Source organism: Puntigrus tetrazona, chromosome 16 (assembly GCF_018831695.1).
Source record: "Puntigrus tetrazona isolate hp1 chromosome 16, ASM1883169v1, whole genome shotgun sequence".
In the NCBI taxonomy this organism is placed as follows: Eukaryota; Metazoa; Chordata; class Actinopteri; order Cypriniformes; family Cyprinidae; genus Puntigrus; species Puntigrus tetrazona.
The window spans coordinates 4784903-4805688 of record NC_056714.1 but is presented as its reverse complement, the minus strand read 5'-3'; the positions used below and the strand labels follow the sequence as shown (position 1 = coordinate 4805688).

Genomic DNA, 20786 nt, shown 5'->3' with positions numbered 1-20786 from the left:
TAAGTCTGATAAAGGGTCTTTTTCTTTAGCTTTCAAAAGTTTATAGCAACCTTAAACTATCTTAAAAGAATAGATTACCCAAAAACAAATATTACCATATATTTTGCTCATCCCAAAGCCATCCTAGGTGTATATGACTTTCAGATGAACACAGTCCAAGCTTCCAAGCTTGGTAATGCTTGTGGATAGTGGCCATTATTTTAAAGCTCTGTAAATCGGATATATCTTATACACTGCAATGTGAAACTAACTTATAAGCCTTCGGGACGTTCTCACATGTCCTCTGAAGCAGATCGATGGGTTTTTGTAACAAAAATATTTGTAATAATAAAATTTGAAATAAAATTAATAGTGGCCGCTATCCACCAGCATTAACAAGCTTGGAAGAGCCAGGATACATTTTTTAAAAACTGCTGTAATTTTCACTTTTGGAACCCAAATGGGACCAAACTGATATTAAACATCAACATTTACTTATCATTGTGTCAGTATTCCTCACAAAAAAACCAAAAAACCCCTTTATTAAATACTAATGATCAACAGAGGAGGTAATGATCGGAACTAATCCCTCGGTTTGTAGTAAGCAGGAGGAAATATAGTACGTTTCTGTCATCTGTAAAATTTAGCTCTCAAATATGTGGCTTTGCATTTCCATTTGCAGCCAGGGGACACATTTGCATCGCATGTCTTATTTTCATAATTACTGCACTTCAATTGGGACAAATACATGCTGTTGAACTGCAGTAAAACTATAATCAAATGATATGGTCGTGTCGAAGACACAGGCAAATAACTTTCCAACTTTATTCATTACATTGCTCGTTAAATAAACCGATTCAAAAAATAATCCAAATAACTTCATGCATAACATAAAGTGACTTACAAGGCATTCGGTGTTCATTGCACAGGTTTAAGTAAAGAAAAGAACAATGGAATAGCATTTTAAATACAGTACCATAAAACTCTGCATAAATACCCTTGAATTACTATGTAAATACTGTAGTACATAAACATAGTAGGTCGCTACCGTACCAAATAATGTGAAACTTACAGTATCTGATACCATAGTACAGTCACTACCGACAGACAGGCTATGCATATTTACTGCCAGACGTTGCACAAACACTGTAAACTGTTTTGAATGAAATGAATCAAAATGCCCTGCCATTTATAACAATGCAGGTAATTCATAACCGAAGTGAATGAGAGGACGTGACCTGATAAGGTCCCTCATTAAGATGCTTGCATCTGAATTCAGAAGGCTGTGTGACCCGTTGAGTCCCGGTGGACAGGTGCTCAGAGAGAGGGCTAATGAAACCCTTGAGAGTCCAAACGCCGCTCGAAAGCTAACAGCACTTTAATATCAGATACGTTATGAATTCACGAGACCGATTTCGAAGAATGTGAACTATTTATTTTGTGGAACCGAAAAGGCGAATTATTATAGGACGACCTAAATGAAGATTATTCGAGCCACGTTCAATGAGATTTCTGACACGAATAAAACCAGTTCATTTAGACGCGACTGTTTTCAGGTGAGGTCTCTGATAGATGGAAAATATGAGTAAAATGCTGTTTTCCGCTGTTTATCACGGACACGTTTATTTTCATTTTATGGAAAAAGAGTGATCAGGACATTCTTCAAAAACGCTGACTTTTGCATACATCCACAGATGAAGGAAAATCGTGTGGGTTTGGAATGCCATAAAATTAGGTAAATGGTGACAGAATTTTCATTTTAGGGTGAACTGTCCCTTTAAGAGAGATAAACGCTCCCCAGTGTCTCTGTTATAGAGGCTGTGTTTTTATAGTAACATTAAACTGCTGTTTACACCCAGGCCACAATTTTCCACCCACCCCACTTCTGACAAATACAAAAATACAGAGCAGACTATTTACACAGAACAATCAGTGGCCGTCATTTTAAGCTCAGATTTCATTTGAAAGCTCAGATACGTTCAAACAGAAGTTAAATCAAAACACTCTTTGTATTTTGGTATGAATAAACAAGTCTGGAACGATACAAACAAGCTGAGATATTTGTGACAATGAAATGCTGAATGAATCATACCTGAATGAGATCATAAGGCCATCCTGTACTCTATTATTATTATTATTATTAGATGTATTACATAATTTTAAGTATTTTCACGTTTCTATTATTTGTCCTATAATATTTCACATAATTTTAAACTCAAATGGATTATTATTCATTCCATTAATTTGTACTTGTGCTATTAAATGTAAAAATCACTAGCAGGCAAGTGGTTTGCATCCTTGGAAACGACTGTCAGTCTGAAAAAACGCTTTCATCTCCCCTAAGGCTTTTCCACAGCTTTTTGCAGGGATAATTTTCTCTGACTGACCGTGTCAGAGGTTTTGGTGAGTGACATTAAGAAGAGACATTATTTTGGTGGAAAAGCAATAGCACCCCCAGGCCACTTAAGGTTTGGAGAAATGCACCATTGGACGCTTTGCAGTGAATGGGTGCCGTCAGAATGAGATAAAAACATCACAATAATCCACACCGCTCCAGTCCTTCAGCTAACGTTTTGTGAAGCAAAAAGCTGTATATTTGTAAGAAACTAATCTATCATCAAGACGTTTTAACTTTTTATTTATTTTTTTCGGCTATCGTGATGTGCGAGAGCAACAGGATATGGATTTTTTAAAGCAGTAAATGGGTTATGGACATAGTTTTCTAAATAATTATTGTGATCTTTTTATCATCTGTTTAGACTCTCTTTCTGACGGCACCCATTCACTGCAGTGGATCCATTCGTGAGCAAGTGATGTAATGCTGCATTTTTCTAAATCCGATGAAGAAACAAACTCATCTACGTCCTGGATGGCCTGATGGTGAATAAAAATTAAACTATTTTTTTTTTATATGGTTAATTATTATTAGTTATTTATAATTCTTCCCCTGTAAACAACAACAAATGTTTTTTTTTTAAATAGTTATAATCAGTAAGATTTAACTGTAATTATTATGTTGTTATAGAAATGCTTAAATTATTAGAAAAATTATTATTATTATTATTATTATTATTATTAGTAGTAGTAGTAGTAGTAGTGGTAGTAGTAGATCCAGCTTTAAACACAAACAACTTGTCTATGAGAATACACAGAAAATATTTAATCCATACATTCACGATCATTACACGATTCCCACGTATTTGTTTATTAACAGTTACTGTGGTGCAGACAGCATTTAGGTATTAAGTATTTTGGGCATCCTGTGGACATCTGAGGTCTTTACTATTTTTAGTTAAAAGTCAGGAAATGGATCCTTCCGCCATCTAGTGGCAATATTCAAGCATCTGTCTCAAAAACACCTCATCCAAACTCAAAAATGTCACCATTCGTTCAGTTTTGAACTGATGAACCATATACTGCAAAAGTATAATAATAATAATAATACTTCCGAATCAACTGCTTATTGTTTAGTAACTAGTTCCACTTAAATTTTACGTTCACCCAATTTCTCTCCTTAAAGTGTTCTCTCAATCGTTATATTTGTGTTTTTCGATTCCTTTTCTCTTACAATTGTGGAAAAATAGTAAACAGATATTTTAATTGATCAATTGATTCATAGGATTATGTAGTTTGTTGCAAAAGACATTTTAAGGCACTGAATGCTCACGGTTTACAGTGATGATTATTTTACTAAAACACAATTATCTTGCCAGATTGAGCTCGTTTGAGATGAATCTGATTGCTCTGATCGCTACTCACTGCAATACACTGATATATGGACTTGGGAAAAATAGGATCAGGTACCAGAATTAGTATGTTATGGGACGCCAGAGGAACACGTAACCCAGTCACTAACGAGATTAGACGGGATTATGTCTCTGAACTCTCGGTGTGTCCGCAGAAGACTTAGGTAGCAACGAGCTGGTCTGTGAACGTGCCATTGGATGTAACCAAACGGAGATCAACAAAAAAACTCTTACATTTTCATCCACTGGAGTTCCACAGGGATCTGTATTTGGCTACTGACGCATTCGGAGGTATTTACCTGCATCATTGATTTAAAGATATTAATAGTTTCCTCTTTCTCTCAAAGACGCAGCAGAGTTTAAGGACTTGATATACACGACAGCTTGGCTTGTATTGGATCTCATATTTCAGGCACCATGTGAAATCTTCAAAAAAATGTCTACTTATGTACTGTGGTCAGCAGCCTCCTGGACTTTTAAGGGCCTTTTGTGCACATGGAGGTATTTCTGGGTAATCACGTCCACTTCGCTTTAATACTTTCTATAAATATATTCTAGTTTTACTGTATGGCTACACAAATGCTCTAGTGAATCAAATGTTATTTATCATACTGTAGGTCAGCCCCTATTGTGCTCTTAAATCTGTACCATGGACACAGCATGCAGCTGCCAATGACCATAAATTACCATCATCAAAACTGACCTCAGGTACGTTCTAGCATCACAGAAAAAAAAAGAATTTCAGATATTTGGAAGCTGATTGTCGTCAGGTTGCAATGTATATGTAATGTTCATACCTGTCCAACAGATGGCAGGAACGTTTTGTGGAATGAGAAGTAGTCTGTAAATATCGCATTGCAACTCTCGACAAGAAGCCTTTTTTAATTGGTGTAAAAGGAAAGCAATGTAATTTCTTTCTTTTGAGGAAAAACAGATAGAGACCAAAGCATTCAGACATTTTTCATATCAACGTTAGAAAAAAAGTGGTTTGAATGACACTGGAAATTTCTTATTAAGTGTACTTCGTTTATCCATATCGCAACAGAATGAGCATTTGCCAAACTAAAGACTTTTATAAATCTGCAGTTGTCCAGAACGTCAAGCAGCTGGCAAGGACAGATGTAAACGCAGACTCGGAGAAGAAGGCCAAACCAGAAAACTGTGTTCAGCCTGAACGTAAAAGTGGCCTGTTCAAGAGACTGCTAACGGCTGAGGGGGAGATTCAAGAACTGAAGATAGAGATTGCAAATCAGAGAGCATCATGGGAGATGCGGTTTGTGGAGCTGCAAAAGAGACAACACGATCTAAGGGACCAGGTGCGGGTCTAATAATATTTCATTAAAATGAACTGTAACTGCATGCTTATTTGAGATTAATTGGGATAACAACAGGAGCGATGCTTATGGGTGGCAGACTTTAAAAATGCTTGGGTGGCATCTATGTTTCTTCACTAAATGCTAATAGCGTCTATCATGGCAGATAAGCTAGAATGCTATCTTTCAAAGCATCAGTTTCACAGCGTGAAGATTTGAAGAATTTTCAAGCCATTGCAATTTTGAGAAACACGTAGTGTAACACGTTTTTACTCATTTCACATTTTTCCACTTGGTCAGGACCCTTTGGTGCCACTTTTTGAGTCATTTTTTGATATTTGTTAATTGAATGATTTGCATGCAATTGTAAAAAGAAAAAAAAAAGAAAAGATCGACTGACCTTAAGCTTGAGTTTGAGATTGAGCGAGCTGAACGGAAGCTTCGGAAAGATGCTCTCCGCTCACATGCTCTGGTCACGAGACACAAGAGCCAATCGCATTGCACAACTAAGCCTGATCTAAGCTATACAAACTGGCCACGTGAATTTTTCAGTGACTGATTTTTCATAAAAAAAAAAAAAAATCATTAATTCACTCCACCATAAAGGTGAACAATTTTTATGCACAGCAAGTTTGAATAAATCAGTTGAGTGAATGATTCATCGACTCTATCATAAAGGCCTTGACTTCTTTCATTTCTGAATAAATGATTCGGGACTAATTGATCAATACAGTCACTTTTTTTACAGTGTGGAAACGATTATGATTTGAACGGAACTTTTCTAACGTGTATTTTCATTGTGTGATGCGATCTTTTCAGCTGACCTCTGAGATTTTGGTAAGGACTGGAATGCTGTACAGAGACACTGATTCAGAAGAAGCAAATGAAGTCTTTCTAGAGTCTGGCTTGGAGAACGGACTTAATCCAGTGGAGAGGGAGCATGAATGTTCTAGTAAGAGCTTTCTTTAGCGGACTGCCTGGATGTCAGAACTGCCCTCGTCTGAGGAAATATGAAATTAAATATATTTGGAAAGTTTTTGATAATCTCTTCCAACTTTCCACAGGTGGTCTCAGACACCAGCAGAAGGGACCTGATCTGGAACAGCTTAGAGATGGTGGAAGTCAAACCTCCTGCCCATCAGACTCCAGAGCCACTTCTGTCATGTCTAACATCAGGTATCGTTGACAGTGTTTTAAGCTGGACATGTTCATGCATGCCCTGCTCTTGTCACTGAAAAGTGCTGTCACAATAAAGTTTTCCATAGAACCGTGTTCTAAACAGACAAATCTTACTGTGGAATGCAATGCACCGACCAATCAGAAGAACATATTCCAGAGAGCTCTTAATGAGTTATTAACGTGTAACATTTTTGGGATTCCAGTTTAAACGTCCAGTCTAAACACCATACTTGTGCTTGCACGACTTCTTTCTTCAGTGTGAGGTCCTGGAGGAGTGGAGGGGGACCTCATCGAGTGTTTGTACCCCACTCCCCCCTGGATCTGAAGATTGGTCACAGGGTCCGAATCATGTTACCCTCTGGACGGATCAGCACCGGCACCTTACGCTACCTGGGAAACATACAAAACTCTCCCGATTACCATCTTGGCGTAGAACTGGAACTGGCTGATAATGGACAACATGATGGCACCTATGAGGGTCAGCGCTACTTTTACTGGTATGATCATTTTCTTTCTCATTCCTTCAGGAATTCATATGATGGGAAAACTTGTTAACGTAGTAACGTAGCAAGGACATTTCCTTCATCACCAAGAAAAGCGTGCCAAATAACAAATTTGATTTGACCGGACAGTTGGAAAATCATTATTAAAAAACGAACAAACAAACTAATTAGTTGGCTCATCCATCAGAAGGATAGCATATCAGTCAACACAAGAACTCATATAATTTTTCCAGTGGAAGATTTTGTGTCTTGGCCTGCAGAACAAACAAGTAAAGTGTAGTTACTAGGAATCTCGTCTAGTTGGATTGGTGCAAACTGGCAGGTCTCACACCTTGTCTACACCAGATAAGAATGGCGCAACACGTCGTATTAAAAGTAAATAGGACCTATTAATGTCCGGCTGCGTCTGAAAGCTTTTGCATTTGACTTGTTGGTCTATCAAGCAATGACTTTGCAGGCAGCATTTGTGCACCTTCCCAAACTGACGTTAGATAGACTTCTGAGGCAGCATAAACGTCTTAAAAGTGACCACCAAACACAACTTTCAGATGCCATCTTTAGCTCAGTTGTCAGAAAATGCACAGCACAGTGAGGTGTCACAGTCAGCAAAGGGTACATCAATGCTGCCTTCAAGAGTTGATCAGGTCAAGGTATCACAGCAGACAAGGTGACGCAGTCATTAGATTTGGACGTGCCCAGTCTTGCCAGTTGCCTGTGGAGGCAGTATTTTTCACCTTTTGGATGCGGCCACTATCTGGACTAATCATGTTCATGCGATTGATTTGCTTTCAACAACAATTTTGTAGCATTTTCTTTGATGCAGTGTAGTGTAGACATCCAGTGCAGGCTTACAATGTAGCCGACCACATTCTTCTGTAAATACACACAAATTTCGGTAACACTTTAGAATAGCGTTTCTCACTTACTACATAACAAATAAGGAGTTGTTGAAGGACCTAAAGGTAATTATTCATTAACACTTAACTCCCTACTGTTAACTACTAAGGAATATGTGTTAACTACTCAATATGTACTACAATTTTAGGAATGTGTTAAGCAACAGGTAGCTAATAAATAACTAATGCATTCTGTCATACCTCCCGAATAACTAATATTAATTATCTACTAGTTAAGGTTCAATAACTACGAAGTAATTACTAATGAACAGTCATGCACAATTACATTTAACTGTGAACCTTTCATATAAATGTTATTAGTTGTAGTATGACAATGCAATATTAATAAACGCAATAAATGTTAGGTTTTGAGGTTTTGTCTGTGTAATGAATTGTTTTGTGAGTGTTTGGTGAGAAATCAGCTTACGATAGGAACCCCACCGCCACTCCACTGCCTTGCGATAACTTATTTTATATAAGTTATTATATAATACATTTTATATACAGTACTGTAAGTGTGCCTCCTCAGCATATACAAATAATTCAGTTCCTGTATGCAAGGCAAGGACTGAGGGAAAGCGAAAATATAGGTTTTAGTAATTAAGTTTAGTTATTAATCGATTTCTAGGCCTCAACCTGACCTTATTATTATTATTATTATAGTAATTATTTGTGTATAACTGCTCAGTAGTAGTTATATTTCTTGAACCTTATTGAGTAGGAAGTATGGCAGAATACATTAGTTATTAATTAGCTAACCGTTACTTAACACAGTCATAAAATTCTATTGCATACTGATTAGTTAGCACAACTTTGTCAAGTGTTAATGAATAATTAACTGTTAGTTCTTCAATAATTGCTTATTAATTTGACAGTAAGTATTCTAAAGTGTCACCTAGATTTCTACATGTCTTGTCGTGAAATAATAGTAATATTGCTTTTACAATACATTAATTTCAGTCCTCTTCTTTCATTCTGATATTTCTTTTTTGAATTTCCTCTTTCTCTTCAGTGACCCTGGACATGGTGCGTTTGTAGCATTCAGTAAATTGTTAATGGCTTGGGAGTAGATGCTCTTATCGGAAGAATTAAGCGAAGACTCTCCAGGCCGCTCAAGGGCACTCTTGCAACCGTTCGCTTTCTGGATCCACAACAGAGCACGGCGATGATGAATTATCTTTGTAGGCCAACCCAGAACAGCACAACTGGCTTTTGGAATATTGCAGAAATTCGAAACGTGCAAAAAAAACGCGGTTTGCTTTTAATAGCACGCAATAGGATGATTATAAACACAATGTGGCTGTGAAACTGGGTAGAGAGTAGATGAGTTTACCTGTTAGACGTTTAGTGTACCAGACAACCTCTGCGGTCACATTTAGTTACTTGGTGGTGACCAGACAAAAAGTGATATCTTAGGCTTGCGTTAACCACTTTAGGCATTTATGAAACCCATTAAAAAACTACGGGACGATAAATACGTAGGTGCTAAAATGCTAACTATTTACACGCTTGGACTACAATAACACTAACTGTGTATGGTGTATCTCTACTAGTAAAACAATAAGTTATAACTGGCAAACAGGTGAAGGGGGTCATTTATGCACCATATATTATAGCAAAAATGATTCATATAGCATTTGACCCCAAAATCGCGCCATTGGATGGCATCGGCCTATGAGTGTATTAGCTATTGGTGTCTCTGCCTATTAATAAGCTGCCATTTTTCCCAAGAAATCACACACAATAAAACGATTTGTATGAAAACGTATGGGTTTTTCGAAAAATACACACTAACCCTAACCTCAATAAGACGGAAGCAGATGGTACAGAAAATTACAATTACAGAATAGATGGCCAAGTGTAAATATAGTTATTCGCTGCCACGAGATTGTGTTGGAATCTGCACTTGTTCGTATTTATGATTGCTGAGAAAATACTGTATTTAAAATATATACTAAAACGAAGACTCAGTATCAGTAGGTTAAACAGATCCAATTATCCAAAATATTTCCTTTGCAAGGAACAGTCGTGATCAAATTCTGTGGAATTCTGTTTGACGTTCATTCCATGCGTGACTGCTTATTGCCAATATCCGTTAATGCAAATGAAGGATACACTCTATTGAAAATGGATAAAGAGTACATTTGCACAGCCATCTGAGGTAGAAACCAGTCACCTCTGCTGCATTCTGTTCAAAATTAAGGGCATGATATTAATAAGAGGCCTGTTTCATAAACCAAGTTTACCAAATAGACCGAAACCTGGCTTATTTGGTAAACTTGTTTTATGAAACAGCCCTCTGTTGTAATGTAATTATAAAAAGATTTTCTGTTTATTTAAGGATGTGCAAAAAAAGATAACAATAAAATGAATTAAATTACGGTAAAAAAACAGTAGCTGGGGAAAAATATACGGTAACAGTGTTTTAAGTTTTACGTTACTATTTACAGTTACCATCATTTCATTAACTGATATAATGTTAATATACCAAGTACTAAAATCAGTTTTTTACCTTTAAGATACACCGAAAACCACCAAAATGCAGGTGGTGATTAGAAATGAACACGATGAACCAAAGCAGCATGAACAAGGCGCTTTTAAACATATATAGAATGTGCTTCATCATGGTGTTTAAACTGAAATATGCAATAGACATTAATTTAACCACATTACAGACCCTAATAAACATAAGTGATAAGAAAAATCTAAGAAGAAACGGTTATTTCAAAGAAAAAAAAACTCAAATTCATACAAATTTACCACAAACCATAGCATTTTCAGTTTTTACAATTAAAAATCACTGTAATTTTTTTTACGGTGTGTTCTGGCGTTTCAGGAAAAAGACTGGACTAATACATGACAATCTTATACCCCATTCATGGAAATGAATGATATCAAACATTTTTACCCACGGATATCTCAAAGAGAAACGATAACGTTCAGGTTATCAAATGTAAACGGTTACAGACAGCTTACGCAAAAGTGTTTGCTTTGGCCTTTTTTTTTTGGTTATTTTCGACCGAATTTCCTCTTACAAAGAAAGCAAATCACATTCCTATGGATTAAGATAAGGAAATAAACAATGATCACATGATTTACAGGGAGCTGTTTTGCATTTTCGTAACACTTTTCGGTGCTTGTGCATTTCCTTCTTCCTTGTAGGATGTAAATAGATAAATATATTGTCAAAAAGGGAGGGAAGGACAGCGAGAGAGAAAGAAATGTATACATAATTTGACATTGACATGTAGTCTCCCCAGATGTATTATTCAGTTCAAATAAACTGTCATACTGTACACTCTCGTGCAAATACTGGACATCATAAGTCATCATATGTACAATTATTCATGTCTCAACATTATATACCAGAGCTTTATAATATCTCCTTGCAGTTAAATTGAAAATAAGCATATAAATAACTATTTGTTGAAAAGCAGTAATTATAATAATAAAATGTAATAAAGTAACAAATGGCACAGAATGTTTTGTGTTAAAGGTGTTTTAAGTACTGGATTAAACGGATTGTACTTTCAGATGCCAGTTAAAACATTGCCATCAGTCACAAATAAAATCAAAACAGAAACTATTTCGCAAAAGCATTTTATTTCGTGTCAACAATGACTTTCCCAGCTTGTTAACATGCAGTTGACATAAAAACCTAATGTATGTGGTATTACTGGTTAATCTCCATCCAAAAAACATTGTGCTGTTTTCTTTCTCTTTTTAAAATGATTGATGTATGCAGTATTTATACAGCTCATATTACCAGAAATTATAATATTTGTAGAATTTAAAAACCTGTATGCAAGATTATTTAAACCATAAAGGTTAAATTGAAATCAATAAAGTGAACACGTGAAAAATATGTGTATTCCATATATATGTATATATATGGAATACAATATATATATATATATATATATATATATATATATATATATATATATATATATATATATATATATATATATATATATATATAAATCATATAAGATTGTTTATCAATTTACTAATTATGACACTACTTTCTGTCATTACTTATCTGTTTCTGTTATTATTGTTATTTCAGTGAGGGTATGAGATGACGTGTACCAAGAACTGCCACATCCACTTTTAGCTTTTTATTTATTCATTCATGCAATTTTATTACTACTGCTTTATTACCGTTTAAGAGACAAGGAGCAATATTTTCCCATTGCATTTATCATCCCAACATTGAGAACTTATTTCCAGTTCACATTAATTATTATAATGCACTGGCAGGATATAAACATGGTTCGAGCATGTTGTTTGAACAAATGAATTGTTTCCACATGTATAATACAGTACAATATTTTAAAAAAAAAAACTCACCGTTACATCTTTAGAAAGTATAATGCATTCAAAACGACAAACAAACAAATCTTGTAATGCATTTTAAATTTGGTTGCAATTATTTTTCTGAAAAACAATGCATTACAAATTACATGAATTATATGAATACCTTTAATGCGCTATACATAAAGGCTTTAAGTGTTATTGCTGATTTCATGAAATTTTTAGAACTGAAAAATAAGAACAGCAAAAGCATGAAATATAATGTCTATGGAACATCTTTGCAAACAGATGCTATAATTAAAAATCTGCTGTACATGAAACTGTACAAACTCATACTCGCTGACAGCGTCTTTGAATTTGTTCACATTAATATAGATATTAAAACACAAGTGGGTTGCGATCACACATACCTATATGCTCATTTGAAAACAGTGGATAAAACAGTAAAATATAATAATAACGTTCATAATTATGTTGAATTGACATTTAAAGCCTTATTTTTTTATGGCATTCATTGTATAATTTACACAATTATGTCAAATCGCGACAATTAGTGCAAAGAGTTCACTCTTCTCGTTTGAGAGCAGATGTTTTGAACAATGTGGTAAGTCAATTTTGCATAGAAGGAAAGCTGGGAGATGTTCTTTGAACATTCAGTTGAAAACAAAATCAAGAAGCTCAGAGTTACACAGCAGAACCGACCTGATGTGAAACATGTAACATTGAAGAACGAATAAAGATGACGTCCAGTACTGTGGTAATTGTTTCAAAAGCCGTAAAGCGTCGCAGAGTCGAATCACAGCGCTTGGCGTAAGCTTCATAATAAAAACATATCACGGGATTCCCACCCACAATAATTAAAACAAAGAAACACAACAAAAGATTCCAGGAAACAAGGAATCACACCTCCAGCTATTTAAAGCAATTCTGTTGAGGAACCGATTTAAATGAATTAGCAGCAGACAAACTAACTAGAAAATTACTATGAGCATTGAAAACAGGGAGGTTCCTTAATGACTGCAATTATAAACGACTATATTTAGAATTCTCAAATGATATTTCAGCTTCTGCCCAAAACCAAATCTGTAGCCTTTGAGCCAAGGTACTGTACAGTTTGCTACACGTTAGGAGCAACAATTGATGCAATGTGCATCAACCTCTTAAAGTAACCCTAAAAAATCTAGCCAGACATTTGACTTTTTTAGTCATACATAGTTACCACATGTACTATGTGATAAGTCATTCGGGTTTCTGAAGCTTTAAAGATATCTCTCACACACACACACACCCTCAACAGAAAAGAGCTACCAAAGCTTCAGGGAAAAAACAAAACGAAACAAGAATTGCAATCATGGGCAACATCCTTAAATTAACATCAGTACCTTACCTACCCCTCAAAGGTGCATACTAGTAATAGGTGCTTTTAAAGTAGTGTAGTAGTAGTAGTAGTAATAATAATAATTATAATAAAGTACTTTGAAAGTACTACTTTTAAATTTTAAGGGTTAAAAAAAAAAAAGGTACAAAGTTAAAGACAAACGTTGTCATACCCCTAAATCGACAAGTTTGTACCTTATCTCCCCCTAAAAGGTGTTTATCTAAGAGTTGTAATATGTACCTTTAAAGCACTACTACAAACATATTTAAGGGTTTAAAAAAAGTACCCCTAAACGTACAATGTTTGCACATTTTTTTGAGAGCGTAGATACTCTTTCTTTTGATAAACTTGGTATGCAGTCTTGTTTATGGACCCAAAGTTTCAAAGCTGGTTAGAAAAACTCTCCGCTGGACTTGAGTTTGAGAATCTGTGCTGCCAGCTGCTGTGCATCTTTCAGCTGCGGGAACATTTCCATAACTTTGTTTACGTGACGCGGGTTAAAAATCGCATGAAGCTTCTTCCTGACCTCCTCTCTTTCTTCCTGGAAAGCGTTGGACTGTGGCATGGCTGAGTGCTGCTGGCTTCCATAGACATCAGGAGACCTGTGCGAGCTAGGACAGGTTAAAGGTTCAGGTAAACTGGTTGCCTGTGGTAAGAAGTAAGGGTAAGACCAGGCACCGTAAGCAGGAAGACTGTAACGCTGGACAGGGTTGTGCAGAGGTAGGGAGCTGTAGGCACCAAAGTTGGGCTGATAGTTGGAGAAAGGATTCATGTTTTCATAGTAGTGCTGGCCACCTGCAGGTACACCAAGGTTACCAGACATCGGTGGATGACTGGATCTCATCCTATGCAACTCATCAATGCTCTGGGACGGATCTGAAAACTGGCTTTCGTAGGATCCAAGCCCTGAGTCAGAACTGAAAATGGATGAAGGGTTTTTTGGATAAGTTGTTTGCAGGCTGGTTCTGTCTACCGAAACACTGCGTTGTCCCACTGTGGTTGTATTTAAAAGCTTTTTGGTGGACAAAATGTCATCCCAGTACTGGAGCATAACCTCTCTGCCGTCAGAGCTCTCGAGATCCAAGCTGAGCTTTTGTTCCAGTTCTTGCTCCAAGGAGGTTGAGCTGGACCCAAAGCAAGGGTCATTCCTTGGGTACATGCCTCTTATTGGCCCATTTACTCTGCTTTCCTCTTTTGAGCCAGACAGTCTGGCATTCTCTCTGAGCTCATCGGCTAGAGAACGCTGTGACTGGTTTGTGCGCTCAGGGTGGTAGAACTTACACTTAATCCCATATGTGCACTTTTTTCCTGAAGAGTAAAAAGAGAAATGTGGTCTACTTCAAGAATGCACAACATTTAGTTTAGACACCTACATGTAGTTTTCTAGCAACCCTGGAAACACAAGTTAGATTTTTCAGGTGTGTTTGATTAGGAATGCAACTAAAAACTGCAGGACAGTAGCCTTCCAAGACCCCATTTTCCAGATTTTTGGTCTACTTCAGAGGTGTCCTGGAGAGCCACAGTCCAGCTGAGTTTTCCCCAAACTTGAAAAAAAAGCTCAATACTAACCTAGTAACCTTGATTAGCTTGTTCAGCTATATCTGATGAGAAATAGAGCTAAACTTTGCAAGACTGTGGGTCTTCACCCCTGGTCTACTTACTATCCAGCTCATAGAGACCCACTGCCCTGCAAAGTTTATTTCTAAAACACCCACTTGTGATTTTCAAGTAATCCTGAATACATCTATTCAGATACGTTTGATTATGGTTGGAGCTAAACTCTATAGGAGAGTGGGTCTCCATGAGCAAGATCAAAGACCACGAAGTTTGGAGAAATACTAGGACTATCAACTGACTGAATTACATTCAATGCAGATTTACTAAAGGGGTTCTATTATGCTTTTTGACTTTTTTTACCTTTAGTGTGTAATAGCCAGAGTTTAGCTCCAATCCTAATTAAGCACACATGAAACAACTAATCAAGGTCTAAAGACCTAGACGCTAAAGACCTCCAGGCAAGCTTGTTGGAGCGTCTCTCCAAGACGTTGGCCTTCAAGGGGCAGTACTGATGTGTAAAGGTAATGCCAATGAGATTTAATCTCTTCAGCTAAAAACACTTGCCTAAAATATCTTGTTTGTAGACATGCTATTATATCTGTCACTTAGTAAAATCACTTTAATCTAGCCAGTAAGCAGGTATTAAGAAAATGTGCAATGTGATGATGTAGCTATGTCAAATGCACACAGTTTGGACTTTAAACGTAGCTTTAAACTATATTTTAGTGACCCAAAAATACAATTATGAAATTGTAAATTAGCATGATATGGGAACTTAAGACAATTTAATTACCATCAAATCTCATCAGTATTTGCTAAGAAAACTCAAAGACATTCAATTACTTTGGCAGCTGAAAGCAGACTTTACGTCATAATATCATTTTGTTTGGTTTTCTTATAATTGACCATGAGCTTATCACCGGAAAACAGGGTGTTATATCTGGCTGTGAATGTCTTTGATGGCTGGAAGTTCCATTAATATGAAATATGGGATGACTCATTGGACATTTTCATTGGGATATATTTTTATAATTAATTGCACTGAAGTAACACATTAAATTGACAGTCCTAAAAATGTTTTAATTAGCAGTTTACGGTTTATATGGCATACATGTTTCTGAGTGATAGAGACTGATAAGTACTTACCATATGGACAGAGTTGTCTCTTGTGATCAAGTAACAAGGCTTTTTTACGAAGAAAATTATCCAAATTGGGTCCATGACGGCCGAGAGGGTCATCAGGTGGCATGAATCTGTCCAAGATGATGGTGATGAGGATGGTTAGTTAAATGTATAGGAATAATAATAATAATAAAAAAAGAGTTATTACGGAAACTCCTAAAGAATAGTTGTAAAAACATACTTGTCGTTGACAAAGGAGTACATAAGCAATCTCTCCTCAATGCAACGCTTCCACTCCGGACGTTCACTTTGCAGATCACGATATGTGTCGTTGGACACTATAATGCCATCCAGATCATGAGCTAATTTGACAATAAAGCGATCATCATAGCAAACCACACGCTTTCCTCCAACCCTTCGTGAAGGTGTAAACACAAGAATCTTCTTCCTTTCCAGCTCTTCCAAAATACGCTGATCTGGAAACAAATACAAACTCTTTTTATATATTTAATCACCTCTGTGGAAATTTTTAGCGTGAGTTTGGAATGAAGACCATCTTTCTTATTGCCATGGGAAGTTATTTATCAGTCTCTGACAGAGTAGCCGGTACATAACACCCATCAAATTGAAACAATTTGGGAATTATTATAGACAACTACTTTAAGCTGTAAGTAATTTAAGCAATTAACCTTGCTTGACCAGTTTTCTACATTACAAATGGTTATTCCATCGAAGGGGACCATATCAAATGCTATTTTCAGGAACCAAAAGATTCAAAAGAACACAGGCCGTCATCTGTGAAGCAGAGAGGAGGCAATAATTCACCACACCGCACCAGACTCGATTAAAGATTCACAGTGAAACTGCAGGTGATAAGGAAAACTCTTGAACTTCCTGGTGGGGAATTCCCGGTGAGACCTGCAGGAAACTTAACTCTTCCTTATTCTTCTTGTTTTGTTATTACCGTTCTTGCTCGAATTGATTTGAGGAATCTGAGCAGGGGTGTGCACAACAAAAGAGAGACAGTCCAGAGACATAAACAACTGAGATTATCATCTCCGCATCAACACCTCCAGGCTGTCAAAACTGAACCCGAATGTTTCTACAGTCTTGAAACAAAGGTCATTCTGTACTAGTGTGCGGTACTAGTACCAGATATACAGATGGAGTGTTTTGCAACCACAAACTAATGAACGGTAAACCTTTGTTTTGTACAAAATGATGCAATAATCACTCTAGTCTTTCTTTGATGATTTGAAAGTTCAGCATATATTTACAGTTTAAAGATTCTGTAACGGTATAAACAATGTTTTGATGAACTGAATGCATCCTTGCTAAATAAAAGTATTTATAAAGTGTTCGTTTTATCTTAGAGTGTGAAGTCAGATGGGCGTATTCAATTTTCAGACAAACCGGTCTGTGATGACTCATTTTTACCAAAAGTGCTGAGGGAGTGTCTGTACCTGAAATAGGTACATCAGGCCTGGGCTGCTCTTTTCTCCAGGAAGGCACAAACACAGTGATATTTCTGTGTCCCCGGTCAAGGAAGTAATTAACTGCCAGCTCAATCCCACGGCAGGAAAACACTTCCTTGTTCCCATGACTAAAAGAGAACAAGAGAGACAGTTAAAAAAAACAAAACAAAACACTAATAATAATTATAATAATAATAAAAATAAAAGAGAGAGAAAGAAAGGATTTACTTTGGCAAATTAGTAAATCAGTAAATATGCATGCCAAAACTTTAAATAACCATAAATTCAATGTTCATTAAAGTCAAATTAATTCTCCCATTTTTAAAAGTCTCCAAGTTTCAAGTCCTGTGTGAAGGGCTCGTCAATTATTATGCGCGGTGCTCAATAACTGCTGTTTTTAACGAAACACACGCATTTCACGATTTCCATTTAACGCATCAACACGATCAGCTTTTTTTAAACATGTGAAAAGTGTATTCAATTCCAAAGGGTTGATTCAGCAAACCTAAAAATAAACCGTTCGGTCCATCACATTTTTTTTTTTCTCCATACGTATATGTTAAAATTGCAATAACGCAACTGAAAGGCATGCTATAACACAACCCGATTTGCATAACCACATTACGGAGTACGACAGCAGTACAACAACTGGAATGCAAAATGTAGTCGTTGACGGATGCATGTCAGACATGTTTATGGTATTACTGTTAAAAAAATAATAGAGAGAAAAAAAAAAGAGATGATAAGATTGACAGAAATGATGAAGAATTGTTTGCTTTGACTGAAAAGCATCCAACAAAAGAACAACAGCCATTTCCATTGCGTCATCACGATGCTGTCCCAAAAATATCAATGCATCGTTTGGCTTTCACACACAATCTGCACGAAGCATTGTAACTTACTACCGACTCTACGCTACTCGCAAACCATTCATTTCAAGAAAGAACGTCTCCCTTACTGTGACCTTTGCAGAACGCGTGACCTAAAATGTCGCAGAGTGTGTTGAGCATGAGACCACGGTATCTTGGAAACGAAATGGTTAAAACAGTGCGTGTTATTTGCATATTGGAGAACAGAGTAGCATGGACAAAGGGGAAGCGCAAACCTTTTCAAAAGAACCAGGTCTAAGTTGAAGCCCAAAGGCAATACGAGTGATTCAGTAAGGGAAGTGGTAAGTGATATTACATTCAACGCACTATTTACTACTATAATGAATTATTAATCAATTGATGTTGCTTCTAAATATAAAGCTATCAGCAGGTCTGTATTTGTACCATATAACTCGCACAATTATAGGAAATCGAGGTGAACCAACAATTAAAAAAAAAAAAAGCACCGAAAGTGAAAGCCTTGCATAATTTGGGAAACGTTTTTTTTCTCAGAGTACAGCTGCTGCGAATTTCCCTTTGTAACGCCGACTGGTTGATACTTGTTAAACTGGCAGAGACTCAAAAATGCAGAATGGTTTTCGATCTCCATTCTCTTTCCATTGAAATTTTTTTTTTTTTAAAATCACATAAGAAAACCCAAGGCATTAGCATCACGTCCTCACCTCATGGCCACGTTGCTTCCATCAATAACAATAGGCTTCAGGTCACTTTCTGGTTCAGTGGCGTCCTCCAGCGCTGAAGCCTGCGTCCTAGATGAACTTCCACCCCGATGGGGCAAACTGAACACACCATCATCACTGTCAGAGCTGGAGGAGGGCACGGCCTTGGCCCCTGAGCGCACCAGCTCCCCCAGCACCGCGTTTGTGTCCGTCCCCAGGCCGAGCTTCCTCAGGGCCGCCTTTACCTCCTGCGGAGAGTATCCCAGCTTACGAAAGAAGTCCACCTTCATCTGCAGGTCACGGAGGTCGGGTCCGTCTTGGCCCAGGCCGGTGGGTTGATGGTAACACCTCGACTGCATCCCGCCGTACGCTGCGTGTTTAAAGTTCTGGGGTTTTTCAGTGCATGAGCTGCTGCGTCGTCCATATGCTGCTCTGACATGTTGCTCTGGCTTCTGTATAAGTCTGCGACATAAATGATTAAAAAAACATTAACTACATACTGCAATTAAACATGGTATAAATAAATATGTAAACAGTGGAACAAGGTAATACATATAAATATTATTATTACGCATTACAAGATTTGATCTTCATAAATTCAATCATTCATAGTGACAGCGGCTATATCATTGAGTGCAGTTCAGTTCTCTATTAACCTTCTTCCCAAAACAAATCTAAACAATTGCATGCATGCATATTGCAAAAAAAGTTTTAGTCTTATAACTTAGATGTTTATTTACCTGTCCTTCAGAGGTTTTTGTGTTTCCAAGCTGACTTTAATATTTATTTGCGATAGAGATCAACCCAGTAGTGCTATTTTACTAAAAACGTTTACTAAACCGGTTTCTGGACTGTCCGAGGTGCTCAGGCATCACATTTAAATAAAAGGCAACATGTACTTCAATGCATCCGACAAACTAAATCAGTTTACAAAGGTTTACATCAGGCGTAGATTGTTCTTTATTGATGTTCTACCGCCGCATTTGCTTTTAATAATCGCTTCGATATTAAAATGTAAAGCATCATATGCGAGAACCTGTTTATTTAAACGAGAATGTGTTTATTCAAATTTTACATTTCAGGTAACCTACTTTTAAAACACTTTCCACGAAGGGTGCCTGATTCATTGATCGCATAAGACGGACGCAGCGTATTAAACAGATACAGGGTTATAACACAAACACACACAAATATAACATAATGCCAATGTCGTGACGATACAACTTATTAGGAAATAATTATCTTCTTCTCAGAACGCGGGGGCCTTCACCTCAGCCCTCGGACCCCGGGCAGAGTACTAGAGAAACTAATAAATCGTCTTTAGTTTTGAAGTTAGACTAGTAAAGCGTCACATACTGACAGTTTAAACACCCGCCTCAGCTGTTAACAAAACAAACGCTTCTTACACATAATTCGCAAAACACAGCAGAATAAGTTAGCCCTACCATATTCTCCCAGTGATGAGTCCGGTGCTCTGTAGCGTGTGTGTGTGTGTGTGTGTGTGTGTGTGTTAGAAAGTACTGAGCTTGTGTTACGACGTGTTTTAAACAACACCTTACTTCCTGTTACAGGTGACTCAACCTATTTCTCCCCGGAAGAGACTCTGCTGGCCTCAACACACCAGAGAGACGACCACGTTTACGTGTTTTTATTATTATTATTTTTTTAAATATATTTTGTAATCTCCATTTATTTACATTTATTTCTTTACGCGGTATTTCGTTTTCAGTTCTTGTATTTCTGTTTTAAACACTCTTTTTCTCTTCCTGGTG

General features: G+C 36.9%; 2 protein-coding genes across 3 annotated transcripts; one reads left to right on the top strand and one right to left on the bottom strand.

Moving 5' to 3' along the window:
• Positions 1-5863: 5863 nt before the first annotated feature.
• Positions 5864-9879, top strand: LOC122360926 (CAP-Gly domain-containing linker protein 4). The gene is made up of 4 exons (XM_043261763.1): positions 5864-5990; positions 6103-6214; positions 6475-6714; positions 8629-9879. Exons 1-4 carry the CDS (start codon positions 5888-5890, stop codon positions 8684-8686), a joined length of 513 nt encoding a protein of 170 aa, XP_043117698.1. The 5' UTR covers positions 5864-5887; the 3' UTR covers positions 8687-9879.
• A 1845-nt stretch (positions 9880-11724) lies between these two features.
• Positions 11725-20582, bottom strand: LOC122360611 (endoribonuclease ZC3H12A). Of its 2 annotated transcripts, none has more exons than XM_043261383.1 (6): positions 20460-20582; positions 19018-19476; positions 17454-17593; positions 16232-16466; positions 16015-16121; positions 11725-14619 (listed from the first exon to the last, which is right to left on the bottom strand). In XM_043261383.1, the coding sequence occupies exons 2-6, from the start codon at positions 19371-19373 to the stop codon at positions 13703-13705; spliced, it is 1755 nt and encodes a 584-aa protein (XP_043117318.1). In that variant the 5' UTR covers positions 19374-19476; positions 20460-20582; the 3' UTR covers positions 11725-13702. The 2 variants fall into 2 exon arrangements, with proteins under 2 accessions (XP_043117318.1, XP_043117319.1); XM_043261384.1 differs by lacking the exon at positions 20460-20582 and adding an exon at positions 19755-20407.
• Between the last annotated feature and the right edge of the window lie 204 nt (positions 20583-20786).

Bases quoted from the DNA above. Each gene is read 5' to 3' on its own strand.
- LOC122360926 (XM_043261763.1), top strand. From the start codon at position 5,888: ATGCTGTACAGAGACACTGATTCAGAAGAAGCAAATGAAGTCTTTCTA. The intron at 5,991-6,102 runs GTAAGAGCTTTC...AACTTTCCACAG, and splicing joins GAGGGAGCATGAATGTTCTA to GTGGTCTCAGACACCAGCAG. The intron at 6,715-8,628 runs GTATGATCATTT...CTTTCTCTTCAG, and splicing joins GGTCAGCGCTACTTTTACTG to TGACCCTGGACATGGTGCGT.
- LOC122360611 (XM_043261383.1), bottom strand. From the start codon at position 19,373: ATGCAGTCGAGGTGTTACCATCAACCCACCGGCCTGGGCCAAGACGGA. The intron at 16,122-16,231 runs GTATGTTTTTAC...CATCTTGGACAG, and splicing joins TACTCCTTTGTCAACGACAA to ATTCATGCCACCTGATGACC. The intron at 14,620-16,014 runs GTAAGTACTTAT...TTTACTCTTCAG, and splicing joins GAGACAACTCTGTCCATATG to GAAAAAAGTGCACATATGGG.